Raw genomic sequence first — 19,976 nt, forward strand, 5'->3', positions numbered from 1 at the left:
AACCCCACACCTGCAAATTGATTACTTAACCACTCCACTTTTCACAGTCAGTTTGCGCTCTTCACACACAGGTAGACAGACAAATACAGAGATCTCCATGTGGGACACAGACAGATAGTTAAAACGACAAGTTGACAGCGGGTATTATTAGGTTCCCAAGTTGCATTGCTCTCAAGTAGGCTGGTGGCCAACAGGCAAGTACAGGTCTAGTACATCAAATAGCTAAAGATTTAACAGGGAGGCCACTGTAACTTAGACCCTGTCTTGACTAAATCTATCCAGTTAAGACATACTTAGTGCTTGCTAAAGGGCATAAATGTTTACTGCAGCTTTAAAAGTTCAAAATGATTGCTTGCCTTGACCTGAACAAATTGTTAAGGCAACGCTCTACTGAAATGAGATTAAAAAGTTCATATCAGACATTTTCATTATGATATGTTGGTATATGAATCGCCTAAACTTTAAGTTAATTGTCCCACCTTGTACAGCAATTTCCAATAAAGTCCTGCAATACAAGTCACTAGTACAGTATTGGTGCTTTGAGCAATACTGTAGATGGGTGGTGATAACAATATTGCATTCAACCATTCATTTTAATGGGTTATCTCCGTCCAGGTATAACAAGCTCTGCAGGGACAAGGACGCCCATCACAATCCTCACCACAAAGATGATGACGTCTGGATCACCGGGCAAAATCATCACCACCATGCCAAAATTTGGCACTGGCCAGCAGGGACTGACTCAGGTATGCAAAATCTCACAATACCCAGAAAACCGCAACCTCCAGTCTTTTCAAATATTATAGATATGTCTTTTTGAGTAGTTTAGGACCCTGGTTGTGGAAGTAGAACTAGTGTAAATTGTAGATTTCCTTTATTTTTTACTTTATTCCCGTTTTGACCTACTTGTAAATATGTTGTGCAAAAAATCACTGGACATTTCTTGTAGCACAGTCTAGCTACAAGGTAGCAAGCAGTCTGTGTGTGAGTGAATGTAATGCACAATTGCACATTGCTAAAGGGGAAAACCACCCATTTTCAACATTTTACTATGCCATTAATATGCCTTAGAGCTGTTGTGTGGAAATAATAAAAAAGTCCCCCTATTCTGTGTTTCCTAGAACTGTAATTATGAAAAAAATCATTAACATGGTGAAACACATCTTGATGATGTCATCAAGATGTGTTTCACCATGTTAATGATTTTTTTTCAGTGACAAACACAACCTCTGCACTTCCCTCGTCTGTGCAGGTAACAACTTGCACCCTCAGGAAGGGTGCATTTCAGCTATAAACTGGTGATTGGAGGGGTTGTTGGTACTGCATCTACAGTGCCTGCTAAGTGCTATTGAGTAAGGCACAGAACCAAGACAATTGTGCCATTCATGTGTTAAAGTGATATTCCTTGTAGTGAAACTTGTGTAGTGATATTCCTTGTAGTGAAACTGATGTATATAACCGTTGCATTGTTCCTGCCTTCTTTACTCACAGAACCAGCCCACACAGGTGACTCTTATCACCACTCCCAGTGGCGTTGAGGCCCAGCCAGTACAGGACCTACCTGTCTCCATTCTGGCCTCGCCCACCTCTGAGCAGCCCAGCTCCACAGAGGCCGGAGGCTCTGGTGAGGGCTCTGGGACCGTCACCCTGGTGTGCTCCAACCCGCCCTGCGAAACCCACGAGACGGGAACCACCAACACGGCCACCACGGCTTCCGCCAACATGGGTACCGTACCACAGCAGGTGTGCTCCAACCCACCCTGCGAGACTCATGAAACCGGGACAACCAACACTGCCACCACAGCCTCTGCCAACATGGGCAGAGTACAGCAGGTGTGCTCCAACCCACCCTGTGAGACTCACGAAACCGGGACAACCAATACAGCCACCACGGCCTCTGCCAACATGGGTGGGGTGCAGCAGGTGTGCTCCAACCCCCCATGTGAGACACACGAAACCGGGACAACCAATACAGCCACCACAGCCTCTGCCAACATGGGTGGGGAGCAGCAGCAGGTGTGCTCCAACCCCCCATGTGAGACCCATGTGACAGGCACCACCAACACTTCTACCCAGTCTGCATCCAACATGGGTCCCGCTGGCCAGACGGACACCACGCAGAGTGGGCAACCCAACCAGCATTGCGAGACCAATGGGAATACGGGAACTACCAACACCGCATCCACATCCACCTCCAGCATGGGAAGCGACCAGACCACCAGCACAGAGACAGGAATGGAAAAGAGAGCGGTCTGCTCCAACATTCCCTGTGAAACCCACGAGACAGGAACCACCAACACAGCCACCACCGCTACCTGCAATATGGAGACGGGCGAGGGCACAGGTACAGCATGTGACTGTCAAATTAACTATGTTCTGGGGCACGGTGGCACAGTCGGTAGTGCTGTCGCCTCACAGCTAGAAGGTCCTGGGTTCAATTCCTGCTGGGGACGTGTTCCCTCCTCCGTGTCATCAGTGCCCATACCTGAGGCGGGGTTGGCGAAAGGGCCTTTCTGTGTGGAGTTTGCATGTTCTCCCTGTGTCCCCTAGGGTAGGTACCCTCACAAAAACATGCAGTAATCCTGTTCTCTAAACTACCTCCCCCTGGCCAGCCGGATGGAGGGGAAAGGAACTGGTCGGAATAACGTGTTCCTTCCACGCGCTACGTCCGGCCGGGGAAACTCCCCCCGTCAGGTGAAAAGAAGCAGCTTGGACTCCTCATGCATAGAAGGAAGCATGAGGTTTGTCCGCTGCCTCCCCAGGTTGGCAGAGGATGTGTAGCGCCCAGGATTACATTAGATAATTGACACTGGGTTGCAAAATCGTGGGATAAAAACATTAAAAAAATAGCTTTTCTTCAGAAGTGAAATTAGACTTTCAGATTTGATTTTATAGACAGAGTATGTTTTGAGATCTCTCGTTGGCTGTCATTTACACTGCCTTTGAGAATTGTCAGTCTCCCTGATGCCATAGTAGCATGATGTGTACGATGCAAAATGCGACGATATGTGTTTTGAGAGTATTTAGGAGAAAACAGTAAGGGGGTTAAGCTAAAAGTTAGCATTTACCTATCACTGTTATTGAGTTCCTGGTATTTTAAATGCTTGTCTATATCGTTGCACTCCACTGAAATAACGTGGCAGACTTCCCATGCTTGAAAAGGCAAGAAGTCACTAGCAAACTCTGAGATCTCTTCTATGAACCTTAAAGTCACAGTGCTGTCTATTTGACGCATTTCATTTCTCATCTCTGTAGCTCAACAAAATGAAGAGGGAACAGCCGGTGCCAGCAGTGCAGAGACTACTGCAGCAGGAACCAGCCCAACTACAAACGCTCCGGGCAAGGCCATCACCACTGTCACCCAGTCTTCAAAGTCGACTACGCCTGTACCTGTAAGAACGCCATGAGGCCTTATACCACAGCCAAACCCATGCTCAGTTCAGTTCAACCCAAAGAAATCAAGTCTTGGGGTTTAAAGTATTTTATTGCATCTGACTCTAAATGCCAATCATATTGATGCTAATCCTATCTTTTGGATAAATTGTTAATTGACAGATGAGGAAAAGTCTTTCACATTGCAGAAATCTGATTTGTGTGCATTTAGTGACGATGCTCTTAGCCTTCTAGAACAACAGAAACTCGACCTCCAACCCATATGGTTCCTGTCTTTGGGCTGAAGGGAAAGTTTTGTTTGAACGGGCAGTAAAAATGCGTCAAAAGTTGAAGTTCGGTAATCCTAGTATCTGTCGATATAGTTTGAGGTTTACGCTGCTATTCCTCAGTTGTTTTTTTTTATTTACATTTTTCCCTCCCCAGTCTATTTCATCAATTGCAGAGGGAGTGACTTCTGCAGAAAGCACCACAGAAGAGCCCGTGCAGGCCGAGACGTCGGCAGACGCTGTGGCATCTGCAGAAGAAGCACCCACGGCTATGGAGACACAAGCAGAGGTGCACACACTTTATACAGCCATTTATAAAGAAAATGCTATTTGTGAACATGAGTCTTGAATCTAACTTTCAAAGCAAAACAAAAAACTGACTTGGAACTGTAATGTCAATGTGTCTGTTCCAGGGAGAGGCGGCAGCTGCTACTGCATTGAACCTGCCCTCGGAGCTAATGTCGGAGGGCCAAGGGGCCACCATCATGGTAACAGGGCTGTCTGATGAGGAGCTGGCTGTAACGGCAGCAGCAGCTCAGGCAGCTGCCACTGAAGAAGCCCAGGCCATGGCTATCCAGGCAGTCCTCCAGGCAGCTCAACAAGCCGTCATGAGTACGTTTTTTTTTTTTTTCTTCCCCGATCGTGTGAAACGGCTAATCCAGTGCTTGATTTAATCGATGGATAGAAAGTTAATTGAATAAAGATTTAATTATAAAATCTGTTTTAATGATGCATCATGTAAATGTTTCATGCTTAATTTGCACATTTAATGTGCTCTTTACAAGTTGACCACAATGTCAAAGTGAAATCAGAAAATGTGATTGATGTATTAAGTGAAGAATGTGAACTAATGCGAAGTTGTATAGTATTTGGGTTCAAATAACTTTTGATGGCGTTTATGATTTTGTACTTAACTACCTTAAGTCACGTTCATTTTGTGGTCTAAATAATACTAGGAAAGTGCAATCTGAGCACAAATCTCGACCTGGTCGGGCGGAGATAATGACCCCACCAAGGATTGGGCCATTTTTCATAGATGACTCATCGTTTGTCTTTCATGATCTTGAGAGGTTTTATGTTGTCTGCATCTCCAGATGAAGGTGATTCCAGTGGGGAGAGCCAGCAGCCAACAAGCATCCCTATCGTACTGACCCAGCAGGAGCTAGCAGCGCTGGTCCAGCAGCAACAGCAGCTCCAGGAGGCTCAGGCTGCCGCCCAGCAAGCCAGCGTCGACGCAAGCTTGCCCACAGAGGGTCTCGCCCCCGCTGACAGCCTGAATGATCCATCTGTGGAGAGCAATGGACACAACGAGATGGCCGCGGCTGTAACCAGCGCTGTGGCGTCACCGCTGCCCCGTACCACTGCTCAGAGTAAGGCTCTGCCTCTGTCTGGTATTTTCCGTACAACAGCTCAGAGTAAGGCTCTGTCTAGTACTTTATGCGTATTTTATATTCCTTTTTTCGTGAAGGCCAGCATGAATAAGAGTTTCACCTCACTTTTACCTGTAACCGTGTTGTGCCTTCATTGTTGATCATACAGCTTTCTGAATGATTCCTTCCTCTTATCTTATCTACACAGCCCTAGCTCCATCAAGCACATTTGTATCTGTATCGGTGGCTAGTCCAGCTAAACTGCAAGCAGCAGCCGCTCTTGCAGAAGTGGCCAACGGCATCGAGGGAGGAGTGAGTCATCCAGTTAATCTGTCTTCTGCTGACTGGTTTATTAGAAGAGAAAGAAGGTAAATAACTTGCCTTTTTATTTGTATATAGAAACAAACCCCTCAGCCAGCCCCAGTGAAACCAGTTGTGAAGAAAGAGAACCAGTGGTTTGACGTTGGAATCGTCAAATTGGTGGTCACGCACTTCTATGTGCCATCAGATGACTCTCACGGAGATGTAAGTGCATTGCACATTGTTCCTTTCATACTTGGAAGATGGAAACATGATTTGTCAAGAGAATCACTTAACACTCTCCAATCTTTACATGATAGGATGACACTGGTGTCATACCAGACTACGGTCAAATGAAGAAAAAGCTACAGCCTGGCACAGCCTACAAGTTACGCGTTGCCGGCATCAACGCGTGCGGGACCGCAAAAAAAGCTGAGATCTCAGCTTTTAAGACTTGTCTACCAGGCTTCCCAGGTGCACCTTGTGCCATCAAAATCAGCACGGTGAGCAATATTAAATGGAAGACAATGTAGTTGTACTGATCATGGTGACAACATGACTGATTAATAGTGTGATGTCTTGCATCCTAGCAGGAATAGGCAACAAATAAAAAATTCAAGTACCTTGTGTTAATTGACAACAAAGTGCTTCTTGACTTTCCACAGAGCCCAGTTGGGGCCCACCTGACCTGGGCGCCCTCTGTGACGTCCGGAAAGATTATAGAGTACTCTGTGTACCTGGCCATCCAGACCAACCAGACTACCGAGGCTAAGGCGTCAACACCAGCCCAGCTGGCTTTTATGCGTGTGTACCGCGGGCCCAACCCCTCCTGCCTGGTGCGGTCCTCCAGTCTCTCCAATGCCCACATTGACTACACCACCAAGCCAGCCATCATTTTCCGCATTGCTGCCCGCAACAAAAAAGGCTATGGCCCATCCACCCAAGTCCGATGGCTGCAAGGTGAGGACACCTGTTCACATTGCACTTACGTATAATACTGTTGAGTCAAGTACGTGTTGAAAGCATTAGTGTTAACAGTTTGTTGTTTGTCTTAACATTTTTATTCAGCCGCCTTTGTTTGCTACAGGGGTTATTTTCTTAGATTTAAAGGGAGATCCTATGATGTACTGTAAGTAACTTCTGGATTGGTCATTGGTGACAAAGGCATCATCACTAGAACATTGTTTATGGACTCATCTTTATGCTTTACAGAGTCTGGAAAAGATGCTGCCTCTGTAAAACCGGCCCCCAAAAGACCACGCACCTCCCCTGATCCGTAAGTATTTATTAGTTTTGATTTAAATTGCACACATTGAAAAATGTAAGTTGACACTGATTAATAATTTGAACCTAATTTGGTTTCTGTCCCGTCTCTGCAGTAAGGCTACTGGTCTAAAGAAAGCAAGGACGGACCAGTGAGGTTGGCCAGAACCCCCACATCCCTTTCCAAGTCTCTTGTCCCCTTTTCCACTTGCTGTCCTTTTACCAGGAGGACTGACCATCATCCTCTTCATCCTAATTTCATCCTTCATCCTCAACCTTGACTAAGATCCATCCAGCCATGGAGACAGCGGGGAACCAAGATGAAAAGTCAAATCTGAGATGTTTTTTTTGTAGATAAACCCCTCCCCTTTCTGTTGGTCATAACTATTTCTAGAACAACACAATCATAGAAGCACATTATAGCCTTTTCAGTCACACCTCCCTCCCATCTTTTTAAATATCTATTTTTCGCTAGTTACAGTAGTTGAGCAGTGTAGAGAAGCATTTACAACTTTCACAAACTGGGAGCCAGCCTGAGCTTAATGTTACTACTTTTTTTGTGTGCGTGTTTGTATTTTTGGGGGCTGTAGAGAAAGACTACATGAGGATGTACAGTGCTGAAAGCAGTGGTGGCATTAGCTTAGATGAGAGGAATAATCAGTATGGAAACAAAACAAAGCACTTGTCCTCAAAGAAAGGAGGACATCTTTATTTTTTCCTTTTTTATTTTTTTTGCTTGATCAAGAACCCAATTCTGTACAGACATTGTACTGGAGTTTTCCAGTCTCCTGGTATGTCATCACTGTGCGCTTTTTACCCCCAAGATGAGGACCGCTGGGCGATGCTATGAAGTGGACAAAAGAAGAAATGACACAGGAAGAAGAGATTTGTAGAGAACGAATGACAGACTTTGCTAGGACTGAGACTTCCAGCACACACAAAAAATATCTTGCAAAATCTTCCCAAAACATTAGCAAGCAATGATGCAGATCTTTGTGTAGTTTATTTTTGTATTTTTTAAGCTTTTTTTTCCCCCCCTCTGTATGTTAAGTGTGCATTTTAAAAGTATAAAAACACTTTTTAAAAACTTGTTCATCCCTGTAGTTTGTTGTGGGAAGAGGGGTCAGCTGTGTTGCGATAGCCACCCTACTTTTAAATCTTCGTTCAGTTGGTTGTATTTTCTCGTTAACAAGAGTGAAAGAGAGCCTTTTGTATTTGCTCCAGCTAGGACCATAGATGTTCTAGCACAGAAGGGAACTTTGAAGTGGATGTAGCGAGAGGAAAGCTTTTACTTTGTTTACCACAACTTGCTCAATACTTTTGTTGTTTAGCGTTTGCCAAACGTGGAAATCTAAGGAGTACAATGAGGAAATTCTCAATTCTTTAACGGCCCCCCTCAACCCCCATGCATCTAAATTTGTCCCGTTTTATTAATTCATGAATGTGGTTTTACGCCCTTTTTTTATTTTTTAATTTACAAATTCTATTGGTAGACTCCCACATCGAATTATGAGATGTATGTGAATTAATTTAATACATTTGCATTTCTTTTTCTTATTTCACGGCTCTGTATTTTACAGATGGGTGTGCAAGCTAACTGTGACGTGTGTACCTGTATGTTTTGAATGGGGGTATCTTGCGATTTCTCCTGATTTATTTCTATACTGAGAATTCTCTTCATATGCATTCATAATTTTGTGCGTGTCAGTGTGTCTGTTGAACAAAACTAGACATGCATGCAAAAGCAGTGTATTTAAGTAGTGATGCCTTAAGTTAGACCATAAACTGAAGGTTCTCAAAAAAACATTTAATGAGTTTGTTCCTCTCCATGTGATATACAAATGTGTCCTTTCCTTCCTCAGTACCTTTGCTGGGTCACAATTTTTGCACCCTTGTTAGATAGGTCATCATCCGCTGTGCCGAGGTCTCAGAACTTTTCTTCCCACACTGGGACAGGTGCTGGTCTCAGCACTCACAGTTGTTGCGAGTTTCCCTTGGCTGTTTGCAGGTTATCTGGAAATGTCCTGTATTTTCCAATGTGTGTTTTTTGTACTGTAGGGAGTAATGTATCTTTTATCATCAAAAATAAACATGTTAAACATAGTGGGTTTGTGAGTCATCCATCTGTTCAGGTCTGACTTACCTGTTGTAGACCAGCCTGAGCCACTTTAATGAATGTGTTCTCCACATGGTCATCTAGCTTGGCACTCCCCTCACAGTAGTGCGCACCAATCTCTTCACACCACTGCAGTGCTTGCTTGTGAGACACCTGCAACAGGAAACATTCAAGTATAACTGTTGTGCATAAAAGGCACAAGTCACGGCAAGTCATTTAATAACCGATGAAGAAATTTGAACACAGAAGAATTGGGGCTCTAACTATCAGGCTATGGTAGAACTAAACCTTTTGTGTAGGCTATTTTGAACAGACCTCACGGTGGTTCAGGTCAGTTTTATTCCCCAGTACAATGAAGGGGAAGTTCGCTGCATCGGGGGGATCTCCCTGGATCAGGAATTCCTTCCTCCACATGTCCAGAGCAGAGAAAGACAGCTTTGACGTAACATCAAATACTAGGACACAACAGTGGGATCCTCTATAAAGGGGTGTGCCCAGGGACTGGAATCTTTCTGTGCCTGCAGTGTCCCAAATCTAGGTCAGAGAGACAAAGTAGTATCAACAATCACATTGAAGGGTCATAGTGCCTGATACAACCTGTTGACTTCATTGACCAGGGTCCCTCAGGGGTCTGTACTTGGCCCCCTCCTTTTCCTACTATTTAACCCCTTATGATACTCTTGATACTGATATGATGATATATGTATAGATATATAGATGTGTATGATACTCAGTGTTGGGCAAGTTATTTTTTTTAAAGTAACTAGTTACTTTACTAGTTCCTAAATTATGAAAGTAACTAGTTACTAGTTACTTTACTTTATTAAAAAAAGGCATAATACAACTAAAAAATCAAGGTTTTTGTGTTGTTCTGTGGCAAATATCATTATGAAATGTAGTGGAACAATACAACACAGTACACAGTTTACGTTTGACCGTTGTGCGTGTCCGCGCACGCGCGCGTGTGTGTGTGTGCGCGCGCGCGCGCGCCTGTGTGTAACTATACTCCCAACACTGATGATACTGATACAGAACATTGCACCTATCAGGCTATCACAGACAGGTTTTAAAATCGTGTAGAAGTAGCCCACCTGCAGGATGATGGTGGTGCCTCCAATGTTTACTTCTTTTTGGAGAAAGTCAGTTCCAATGGTGGATCGGTACATGGCTCTGCCAGTGGGCCTAATCAGCCTAAATCCCCTCACCTGTGCAATTTCCAGCCTCTGCCTCAGCCAATTGATTGCCATGGCAACCCCACACCTGCAAATTGATTACTTAACCACTCCACTTTTCACAGTCAGTTTGCGCTCTTCACACACAGGTAGACAGACAAATACAGAGATCTCCATGTGGGACACAGACAGACAGATAGTTAAAACGACAAGTTGACAGCGGGTATTATTAGGTTCCCAAGTTGCATCGCTCTCAAGTAGGCTGGTGGCCAACAGGCAAGTACAGGTCTAGTACATCAAATAGCTAAAGATTTAACAGGGAGGCCACTGTAACTTAGACCCTGTCTTGACTAAATCTATCCAGTTAAGACATACTTAGTGCTTGCTAAAGGGCATAAATGTTTACTGCAGCTTTAAAAGTTCAAAATGATTGCTTGCCTTGACCTGAACAAATTGTTAAGGCAACGCTCTACTGAAATGAGATTAAAAAGTTCATATCAGACATTTTCATTATGATATGTTGGTATATGAATCGCCTAAACTTTAAGTTAATTGTCCCACCTTGTACAGCAATTTCCAATAAAGTCCTGCAATACAAGTCACTAGTACAGTATTGGTGCTTTGAGCAATACTGTAGATGGGTGGTGATAACAATATTGCATTCAACCATTCATTTTAATGGGTTATCTCCGTCCAGGTATAACAAGCTCTGCAGGGACAAGGACGCCCATCACAATCCTCACCACAAAGATGATGACGTCTGGATCACCGGGCAAAATCATCACCACCATGCCAAAATTTGGCACTGGCCAGCAGGGACTGACTCAGGTATGCAAAATCTCACAATACCCAGAAAACCGCAACCTCCAGTCTTTTCAAATATTATAGATATGTCTTTTTGAGTAGTTTAGGACCCTGGTTGTGGAAGTAGAACTAGTGTAAATTGTAGATTTCCTTTATTTTTTACTTTATTCCCGTTTTGACCTACTTGTAAATATGTTGTGCAAAAAATCACTGGACATTTCTTGTAGCACAGTCTAGCTACAAGGTAGCAAGCAGTCTGTGTGTGAGTGAATGTAATGCACAATTGCACATTGCTAAAGGGGAAAACCACCCATTTTCAACATTTTACTATGCCATTAATATGCCTTAGAGCTGTTGTGTGGAAATAATAAAAAAGTCCCCCTATTCTGTGTTTCCTAGAACTGTAATTATGAAAAAAATCATTAACATGGTGAAACACATCTTGATGATGTCATCAAGATGTGTTTCACCATGTTAATGATTTTTTTTCAGTGACAAACACAACCTCTGCACTTCCCTCGTCTGTGCAGGTAACAACTTGCACCCTCAGGAAGGGTGCATTTCAGCTATAAACTGGTGATTGGAGGGGTTGTTGGTACTGCATCTACAGTGCCTGCTAAGTGCTATTGAGTAAGGCACAGAACCAAGACAATTGTGCCATTCATGTGTTAAAGTGATATTCCTTGTAGTGAAACTTGTGTAGTGATATTCCTTGTAGTGAAACTGATGTATATAACCGTTGCATTGTTCCTGCCTTCTTTACTCACAGAACCAGCCCACACAGGTGACTCTTATCACCACTCCCAGTGGCGTTGAGGCCCAGCCAGTACAGGACCTACCTGTCTCCATTCTGGCCTCGCCCACCTCTGAGCAGCCCAGCTCCACAGAGGCCGGAGGCTCTGGTGAGGGCTCTGGGACCGTCACCCTGGTGTGCTCCAACCCGCCCTGCGAAACCCACGAGACGGGAACCACCAACACGGCCACCACGGCTTCCACCAACATGGGTACCGTACCACAGCAGGTGTGCTCCAACCCACCCTGCGAGACTCATGAAACCGGGACAACCAACACGGCCACCACAGCCTCTGCCAACATGGGCAGAGTACAGCAGGTGTGCTCCAACCCACCCTGTGAGACTCACGAAACCGGGACAACCAATACAGCCACCACGGCCTCTGCCAACATGGGTGGGGCGCAGCAGGTGTGCTCCAACCCCCCATGTGAGACACACGAAACCGGGACAACCAATACAGCCACCACAGCCTCTGCCAACATGGGTGGGGAGCAGCAGCAGGTGTGCTCCAACCCCCCATGTGAGACCCATGTGACAGGCACCACCAACACTTCTACCCAGTCTGCATCCAACATGGGTCCCGCTGGCCAGACGGACACCACGCAGAGTGGGCAACCCAACCAGCATTGCGAGACCAATGGGAATACGGGAACTACCAACACCGCATCCACATCCACCTCCAGCATGGGAAGCGACCAGACCACCAGCACAGAGACAGGAATGGAAAAGAGAGCGGTCTGCTCCAACATTCCCTGTGAAACCCACGAGACAGGAACCACCAACACAGCCACCACCGCTACCTGCAATATGGAGACGGGCGAGGGCACAGGTACAGCATGTGACTGTCAAATTAACTATGTTCTGGGGCACGGTGGCACAGTCGGTAGTGCTGTCGCCTCACAGCTAGAAGGTCCTGGGTTCAATTCCTGCTGGGGACGTGTTCCCTCCTCCGTGTCATCAGTGCCCATACCTGAGGCGGGGTTGGCGAAAGGGCCTTTCTGTGTGGAGTTTGCATGTTCTCCCTGTGTCCCCTAGGGTAGGTACCCTCACAAAAACATGCAGTAATCCTGTTCTCTAAACTACCTCCCCCTGGCCAGCCGGATGGAGGGGAAAGGAACTGGTCGGAATAACGTGTTCCTTCCACGCGCTACGTCCGGCCGGGGAAACTCCCCCCGTCAGGTGAAAAGAAGCAGCTTGGACTCCTCATGCATAGAAGGAAGCATGAGGTTTGTCCGCTGCCTCCCCAGGTTGGCAGAGGATGTGTAGCGCCCAGGATTACATTAGATAATTGACACTGGGTTGCAAAATCGTGGGATAAAAACATTAAAAAAATAGCTTTTCTTCAGAAGTGAAATTAGACTTTCAGATTTGATTTTATAGACAGAGTATGTTTTGAGATCTCTCGTTGGCTGTCATTTACACTGCCTTTGAGAATTGTCAGTCTCCCTGGTGCCATAGTAGCATGATGTGTACGATGCAAAATGCGACGATATGTGTTTTGAGAGTATTTAGGAGAAAACAGTAAGGGGGTTAAGCTAAAAGTTAGCATTTACCTATCACTGTTATTGAGTTCCTGGTATTTTAAATGCTTGTCTATATCGTTGCACTCCACTGAAATAACGTGGCAGACTTCCCATGCTTGAAAAGGCAAGAAGTCACTAGCAAACTCTGAGATCTCTTCTATGAACCTTAAAGTCACAGTGCTGTCTATTTGACGCATTTCATTTCTCATCTCTGTAGCGCAACAAAATGAAGAGGGAACAGCCGGTGCCAGCAGTGCAGAGACTACTGCAGCAGGAACCAGCCCAACTACAAACGCTCCGGGCAAGGCCATCACCACTGTCACCCAGTCTTCAAAGTCGACTACGCCTGTACCTGTAAGAACGCCATGAGGCCTTATACCACAGCCAAACCCATGCTCAGTTAAGTTCAACCCAAAGAAATCAAGTCTTGGGGTTTAAAGTATTTTATTGCATCTGACTCTAAATGCCAATCATATTGATGCTAATCCTATCTTTTGGATAAATTGTTAATTGACAGATGAGGAAAAGTCTTTCACATTGCAGAAATCTGATTTGTGTGCATTTAGTGACGATGCTCTTAGCCTTCTAGAACAACAGAAACTCGACCTCCAACCCATATGGTTCCTGTCTTTGGGCTGAAGGGAAAGTTTTGTTTGAACGGGCAGTAAAAATGCGTCAAAAGTTGAAGTTCGGTAATCCTAGTATCTGTCGATATAGTTTGAGGTTTACGCTGCTATTCCTCAGTTGTTTTTTTTTATTTACATTTTTCCCTCCCCAGTCTATTTCATCAATTGCAGAGGGAGTGACTTCTGCAGAAAGCACCACAGAAGAGCCCGTGCAGGCCGAGACGTCGGCAGACGCTGTGGCATCTGCAGAAGAAGCACCCACGGCTATGGAGACACAAGCAGAGGTGCACACACTTTATACAGCCATTTATAAAGAAAATGCTATTTGTGAACATGAGTCTTGAATCTAACTTTCAAAGCAAAAAAAAAACTGACTTGGAACTGTAATGTCAATGTGTCTGTTCCAGGGAGAGGCGGCAGCTGCTACTGCATTGAATCTGCCCTCGGAGCTAATGTCGGAGGGCCAAGGGGCCACCATCATGGTAACAGGGCTGTCGGATGAGGAGCTGGCTGTAACGGCAGCAGCAGCTCAGGCAGCTGCCACTGAAGAAGCCCAGGCCATGGCTATCCAGGCAGTCCTCCAGGCAGCTCAACAAGCCGTCATGAGTACGTTTTTTTTTTCTTCCCCGATCGTGTGAAACGGCTAATCCAGTGCTTGATTTAATCGATGGATAGAAAGTTAATTGAATAAAGATTTAATTATAAAATCTGTTTTAATGATGCATCATGTAAATGTTTCATGCTTAATTTGCACATTTAATGTGCTCTTTACAAGTTGACCACAATGTCAAAGTGAAATCAGAAAATGTGATTGACGTATTAAGTGAAGAATGTGAACTAATGCGAAGTTGTATAGTATTTGGGTTCAAATAACTTGGTGAAGAGCGTTTATGATTTTGTACTTGACTACCTTAAGTCACGTTCATTTTGTGGTCTAAATAATACTAGGAAAGTGCAATCTGAGCACAAATCTCGACCTGGTCGGGCGGAGATAATGACCCCACCAAGGATTGGGCCATTTTTCATAGATGACTCATCGTTTGTCTTTCATGATCTTGAGAGGTTTTATGTTGTCTGCATCTCCAGATGAAGGTGATTCCAGTGGGGAGAGCCAGCAGCCAACAAGCATCCCTATCGTACTGACCCAGCAGGAGCTAGCAGCGCTGGTCCAGCAGCAACAGCAGCTCCAGGAGGCTCAGGCTGCCGCCCAGCAAGCCAGCGTCGACGCAAGCTTGCCCACAGAGGGTCTCGCCCCCGCTGACAGCCTGAATGATCCATCTGTGGAGAGCAATGGACACAACGAGATGGCCGCGGCTGTAACCAGCGCTGTGGCGTCACCGCTGCCCCGTACCACTGCTCAGAGTAAGGCTCTGCCTCTGTCTGGTATTTTCCGTACAACAGCTCAGAGTAAGGCTCTGTCTAGTACTTTATGCGTATTTTATATTCCTTTTTTCGTGAAGGCCAGCATGAATAAGAGTTTCACCTCACTTTTACCTGTAACCGTGTTGTGCCTTCATTGTTGATCATACAGCTTTCTGAATGATTCCTTCCTCTTATCTTATCTACACAGCCCTAGCTCCATCAAGCACATTTGTATCTGTATCGGTGGCTAGTCCAGCTAAACTGCAAGCAGCAGCCGCTCTTGCAGAAGTGGCCAACGGCATCGAGGGAGGAGTGAGTCATCCAGTTAATCTGTCTTCTGCTGACTGGTTTATTAGAAGAGAAAGAAGGTAAATAACTTGCCTTTTTATTTGTATATAGAAACAAACCCCTCAGCCAGCCCCAGTGAAACCAGTTGTGAAGAAAGAGAACCAGTGGTTTGACGTTGGAATCGTCAAATTGGTGGTCACGCACTTCTATGTGCCATCAGATGACTCTCACGGAGATGTAAGTGCATTGCACATTGTTCCTTTCATACTTGGAAGATGGAAACATGATTTGTCAAGAGAATCACTTAACACTCTCCAATCTTTACATGATAGGATGACACTGGTGTCATACCAGACTACGGTCAAATGAAGAAAAAGCTACAGCCTGGCACAGCCTACAAGTTACGCGTTGCCGGCATCAACACGTGCGGGACCGCAAAAAAAGCTGAGATCTCAGCTTTTAAGACTTGTCTACCAGGCTTCCCAGGTGCACCTTGTGCCATCAAAATCAGCACGGTGAGCAATATTAAATGGAAGACAATGTAGTTGTACTGATCATGGTGACAACATGACTGATTAATAGTGTGATGTCTTGCATCCTAGCAGGAATAGGCAACAAATAAAAAATTCAAGTACCTTGTGTTAATTGACAACAAAGTGCTTCTTGACTTTCCACAGAGCCCATTTGGGGCCCACCTGACCTGGGCGCCCTCTGTGACGTCAGGAAAGATTATAGAGTACTCTGTGTACCTGGCCATCCAGAGCAACCAGACTACCGAGGCTAAGGCGTCAACACCAGCCCAGCTGGCTTTTATGCGTGTGTACCGCGGGCCCAACCCCTCCTGCCTGGTGCGGTCCTCCAGTCTCTCCAATGCCCACATTGACTACACCACCAAGCCAGCCATCATTTTCCGCATTGCTGCCCGCAACAAAAAAGGCTATGGCCCATCCACCCAAGTCCGATGGCTGCAAGGTGAGGACACCTGTTCACATTGCACTTACGTATAATACTGTTGAGTCAAGTACGTGTTGAAAGCATTAGTGTTAACAGTTTGTTGTTTGTCTTAACATTTTTATTCAGCCGCCTTTGTTTGCTACAGGGGTTATTTTCTTAGATTTAAAGGGAGATCCTATGATGTACTGTAAGTAACTTCTGGATTGGTCATTGGTGACAAAGGCATCATCACTAGAACATTGTTTATGGACTCATCTTTATGCTTTACAGAGTCTGGAAAAGATGCTGCCTCTGTAAAACCGGCCCCCAAAAGACCACGCACCTCCCCTGATGCGTAAGTATTTATTAGTTTTGATTTAAATTGCACACATTGAAAAATGTAAGTTGACACTGATTAATAATTTGAACCTAATTTGGTTTCTGTCCTGTCTCTGCAGTAAGGCTACTGGTCTAAAGAAAGCAAGGACGGACCAGTGAGGTTGGCCAGAACCCCCACATCCCTTTCCAAGTCTCTTGTCCCCTTTTCCACTTGCTGTCCTTTTACCAGGAGGACTGACCATCATCCTCTTCATCCTAATTTCATCCTTCATCCTCAACCTTGACTAAGATCCATCCAGCCATGGAGACAGCGGGGAACCAAGATGAAAAGTCAAATCTGAGATGTTTTTTTTGTAGATAAACCCCTCCCCTTTCTGTTGGTCATAACTATTTCTAGAACAACACAATCGTAGAAGCACATTATAGCCTTTTCAGTCACACCTCCCTCCCATCTTTTTAAATATCTATTTTTCGCTAGTTACAGTAGTTGAGCAGTGTAGAGAAGCATTTACAACTTTCACTAACTGGGAGCCAGCCTGAGCTTAATGTTACTACTTTTTTTTGTGTGCGTGTTTGTATTTTTGGGGGCTGTAGAGAAAGACTACATGAGGATGTACAGTGCTGAAAGCAGTGGTGGCATTAGCTTAGATGAGAGGAATAATCAGTATGGAAACAAAACAAAGCACTTGTCCTCAAAGAAAGGAGGACATCTTTATTTTTTCCTTTTTTATTTTTTTTGCTTGATCAAGAACCCAATTCTGTACAGACATTGTACTGGAGTTTTCCAGTCTCCTGGTATGTCATCACTGTGCGCTTTTTACCCCCAAGATGAGGACCGCTGGGCGATGCTATGAAGTGGACAAAAGAAGAAATGACACAGGAAGAAGATTTGTAGAGAACGAATGACAGACTTTGCTAGGACTGAGACTTCCAGCACACACAAAAAAATATCTTGCAAAATCTTCCCAAAACATTAGCAAGCAATGATGCAGATCTTTGTGTAGTTTATTTTTGTATTTTTTAAGCTTTTTTTTTTTCCCCCCTCTGTATGTTAAGTGTGCATTTTAAAAGTATAAAAACCGAAAAACACTTTTTAAACTTGTTCATCCCTGTAGTTTGTTGTGGGAAGAGGGGTCAGCTGTGTTGCGATAGCCACCCTACTTTTAAATCTTCGTTCAGTTGGTTGTATTTTCTCGTTAACAAGAGTGAAAGAGAGCCTTTTGTATTTGCTCCAGCTAGGACCATAGATGTTCTAGCACAGAAGGGAACTTTGAAGTGGATGTAGCGAGAGGAAAGCTTTTACTTTGTTTACCACAACTTGCTCAATACTTTTGTTGTTTAGCGTTTGCCAAACGTGGAAATCTAAGGAGTACAATGAGGAAATTCTCAATTCTTTAACGGCCCCCCTCAACCCCCATGCATCTAAATTTGTCCCGTTTTATTAATTCATGAATGTGGTTTTACGCCCTTTTTTTAATTTTTTAATTTACAAATTCTATTGGTAGACTCCCACATCGAATTATGAGATGTATGTGAATTCATTTAATACATTTGCATTTCTTTTTCTTATTTCACAGCTCTGTATTTTACAGATGGGTGTGCAAGCTAACTGTGACGTGTGTACCTGTATGTTTTGAATGGGGGTATCTTGCGATTTCTCCTGATTTATTTCTATACTGAAAATTCTCTTCATATGCATTCATAATTTTGTGCGTGTCAGTGTGTCTGTTGAACAAAACTAGACATGCATGCAAAAGCAGTGTATTTAAGTAGTGATGCCTTAAGTTAGACCATAAACTGAAGGTTCTCAAAAAAACATTTAATGAGTTTGTTCCTCTCCATGTGATATACAAATGTGTCCTTTCCTTCCTCAGTACCTTTGCTGGGTCACTATTTTTGCACCCTTGTTAGATAGGTCATCATCCGCTGTGCCGAGGTCTCAGAACTTTTCTTCCCACACTGGGACAGGTGCTGGTCTCAGCACTCACAGTTGTTGCGAGTTTCCCTTGGCTGTTTGCAGGTTATCTGGAAATGTCCTGTATTTTCCAATGTGTGTTTTTTGTACTGTAGGGAGTAATGTATCTTTTATCATCAAAAATAAACATGTTAAACATAGTGGGTTTGTGAGTCATCCATCTGTTCAGGTCTGACTTACCTGTTGTAGACCAGCCTGAGCCACTTTAATGAATGTGTTCTCCACATGGTCATCTAGCTTGGCACTCCCCTCACAGTAGTGCGCACCAATCTCTTCACACCACTGCAGTGCTTGCTTGTGAGACACCTGCAACAGGAAACATTCAAGTATAACTGTTGTGCATAAAAGGCACAAGTCACGGCAAGTCATTTAATAACCGATGAAGAAATTTGAACACAGAAGAATTGGGGCTCTAACTATCAGGCTATGGTAGAACTAAACCTTTTGTGTAGGCTATTTTGAACAGACCTCACGGTGGTTCAGGTCAGTTTTATTCCCCAGTACAATGAAGGGGAAGTTCGCTGCATCGGGGGGATCTCCCTGGATCAGGAATTCCTTCCTCCACATGTCCAGAGCAGAGAAAGACAGCTTTGACGTAACATCAAATACTAGGACACAACAGTGGGATCCTCTATAAAGGGGTGTGCCCAGGGACTGGAATCTTTCTGTGCCTGCAGTGTCCCAAATCTAGGTCAGAGAGACAAAGTAGTATCAACAATCACATTGAAGGGTCATAGTGCCTGATACAACCTGTTGACTTCATTGACCAGGGTCCCTCAGGGGTCTGTACTTGGCCCCCTCCTTTTCCTACTATTTAACCCCTTATGATACTCTTGATACTGATATGATGATATATGTATAGATATATAGATGTGTATGATACTCAGTGTTGGGCAAGTTATTTTTTTTAAAGTAACTAGTTACTTTACTAGTTCCTAAATTATGAAAGTAACTAGTTACTAGTTACTTTACTTTATTAAAAAAAGGCATAATACAACTAAAAAATCAAGGTTTTTGTGTTGTTCTGTGGCAAATATCATTATGAAATGTAGTGGAACAATACAACACAAAATATATACACAGTTTACGTTTGACCGGTGTGCGTGTCCGCGCGCGCGCGCGTGTGTGTGTGTGCGCGCGCGCGCGCGCCTGTGTGTAACTATACTCCCAACACTGATGATACTGATACAGAACATTGCACCTATCAGGCTATCACAGACAGGTTTTAAAATCGTGTAGAAGTAGCCCACCTGCAGGATGATGGTGGTGCCTCCAATGTTTACTTCTTTTTGGAGAAAGTCAGTTCCAATGGTGGATCGGTACATGGCTCTGCCAGTGGGCCTAATCAGCCTAAATCCCCTCACCTGTGCAATTTCCAGCCTCTGCCTCAGCCAATTGATTGCCATGGCAACCCCACACCTGCAAATTGATTACTTAACCACTCCACTTTTCA

The 19,976-nt window shown here is 44.5% G+C and overlaps 4 protein-coding genes across 8 annotated transcripts; 2 read left to right on the top strand and 2 right to left on the bottom strand.

The window, feature by feature from the left end:
- The first annotated feature begins 57 nt into the window (after window positions 1-57).
- LOC306930166 (host cell factor 1-like) lies at window positions 58-8,695 on the top strand. Of its 3 annotated transcripts, none has more exons than XM_079510974.1 (13): window positions 58-194; window positions 616-746; window positions 1,492-2,344; window positions 3,256-3,392; window positions 3,817-3,948; window positions 4,073-4,271; window positions 4,754-5,074; window positions 5,238-5,341; window positions 5,429-5,554; window positions 5,650-5,832; window positions 5,995-6,289; window positions 6,542-6,605; window positions 6,709-8,695. In XM_079510974.1, the coding sequence occupies exons 2-13, from the start codon at window positions 669-671 to the stop codon at window positions 6,746-6,748; spliced, it is 2,532 nt and encodes an 843-aa protein (XP_079367100.1). In that variant the 5' UTR covers window positions 58-194; window positions 616-668; the 3' UTR covers window positions 6,749-8,695. The 3 variants fall into 3 exon arrangements, with proteins under 3 accessions (XP_079367100.1, XP_079367101.1, XP_079367102.1); XM_079510975.1 differs by having other exon boundaries at window positions 4,754-5,029; XM_079510976.1 differs by lacking the exon at window positions 58-194 and adding an exon at window positions 1,253-1,352 and having other exon boundaries at window positions 613-746.
- Window positions 7,178-9,874, bottom strand: LOC306930205 (ras-related protein rab7-like; the record flags this gene model as incomplete). Its single annotated transcript, XM_079511040.1, has 4 exons — window positions 7,178-8,644; window positions 8,736-8,861; window positions 9,024-9,242; window positions 9,800-9,874. 4 exons carry the CDS (start codon window positions 9,872-9,874, stop codon window positions 8,558-8,560), a joined length of 507 nt encoding a protein of 168 aa, XP_079367166.1. The 3' UTR covers window positions 7,178-8,557.
- Window positions 9,875-10,017: 143 nt separating this feature from the next.
- On the top strand, window positions 10,018-18,663 carry LOC306930168 (host cell factor 1-like). 3 transcript variants are annotated; one of them, XM_079510980.1, is made up of 13 exons: window positions 10,018-10,156; window positions 10,578-10,708; window positions 11,454-12,306; window positions 13,218-13,354; window positions 13,779-13,910; window positions 14,034-14,232; window positions 14,713-15,033; window positions 15,197-15,300; window positions 15,388-15,513; window positions 15,609-15,791; window positions 15,954-16,248; window positions 16,501-16,564; window positions 16,668-18,663. In XM_079510980.1, exons 2-13 carry the CDS (start codon window positions 10,631-10,633, stop codon window positions 16,705-16,707), a joined length of 2,532 nt encoding a protein of 843 aa, XP_079367106.1. In that variant the 5' UTR covers window positions 10,018-10,156; window positions 10,578-10,630; the 3' UTR covers window positions 16,708-18,663. The 3 variants fall into 3 exon arrangements, with proteins under 3 accessions (XP_079367106.1, XP_079367107.1, XP_079367108.1); XM_079510981.1 differs by having other exon boundaries at window positions 14,713-14,988; XM_079510982.1 differs by lacking the exon at window positions 10,018-10,156 and adding an exon at window positions 11,215-11,314 and having other exon boundaries at window positions 10,575-10,708.
- Window positions 17,138-19,831, bottom strand: LOC306930209 (ras-related protein Rab7-like). The gene is made up of 4 exons (XM_079511045.1): window positions 19,774-19,831; window positions 18,992-19,210; window positions 18,704-18,829; window positions 17,138-18,612 (listed from the first exon to the last, which is right to left on the bottom strand). The coding sequence occupies exons 2-4, from the start codon at window positions 19,088-19,090 to the stop codon at window positions 18,526-18,528; spliced, it is 312 nt and encodes a 103-aa protein (XP_079367171.1). The 5' UTR covers window positions 19,091-19,210; window positions 19,774-19,831; the 3' UTR covers window positions 17,138-18,525.
- Window positions 19,832-19,976: the final 145 nt, after the last annotated feature.

Source organism: Electrona antarctica, assembly GCF_951216825.1.
Source record: "Electrona antarctica genome assembly, chromosome: 9".
Taxonomy (NCBI): Eukaryota; Metazoa; Chordata; class Actinopteri; order Myctophiformes; family Myctophidae; genus Electrona; species Electrona antarctica.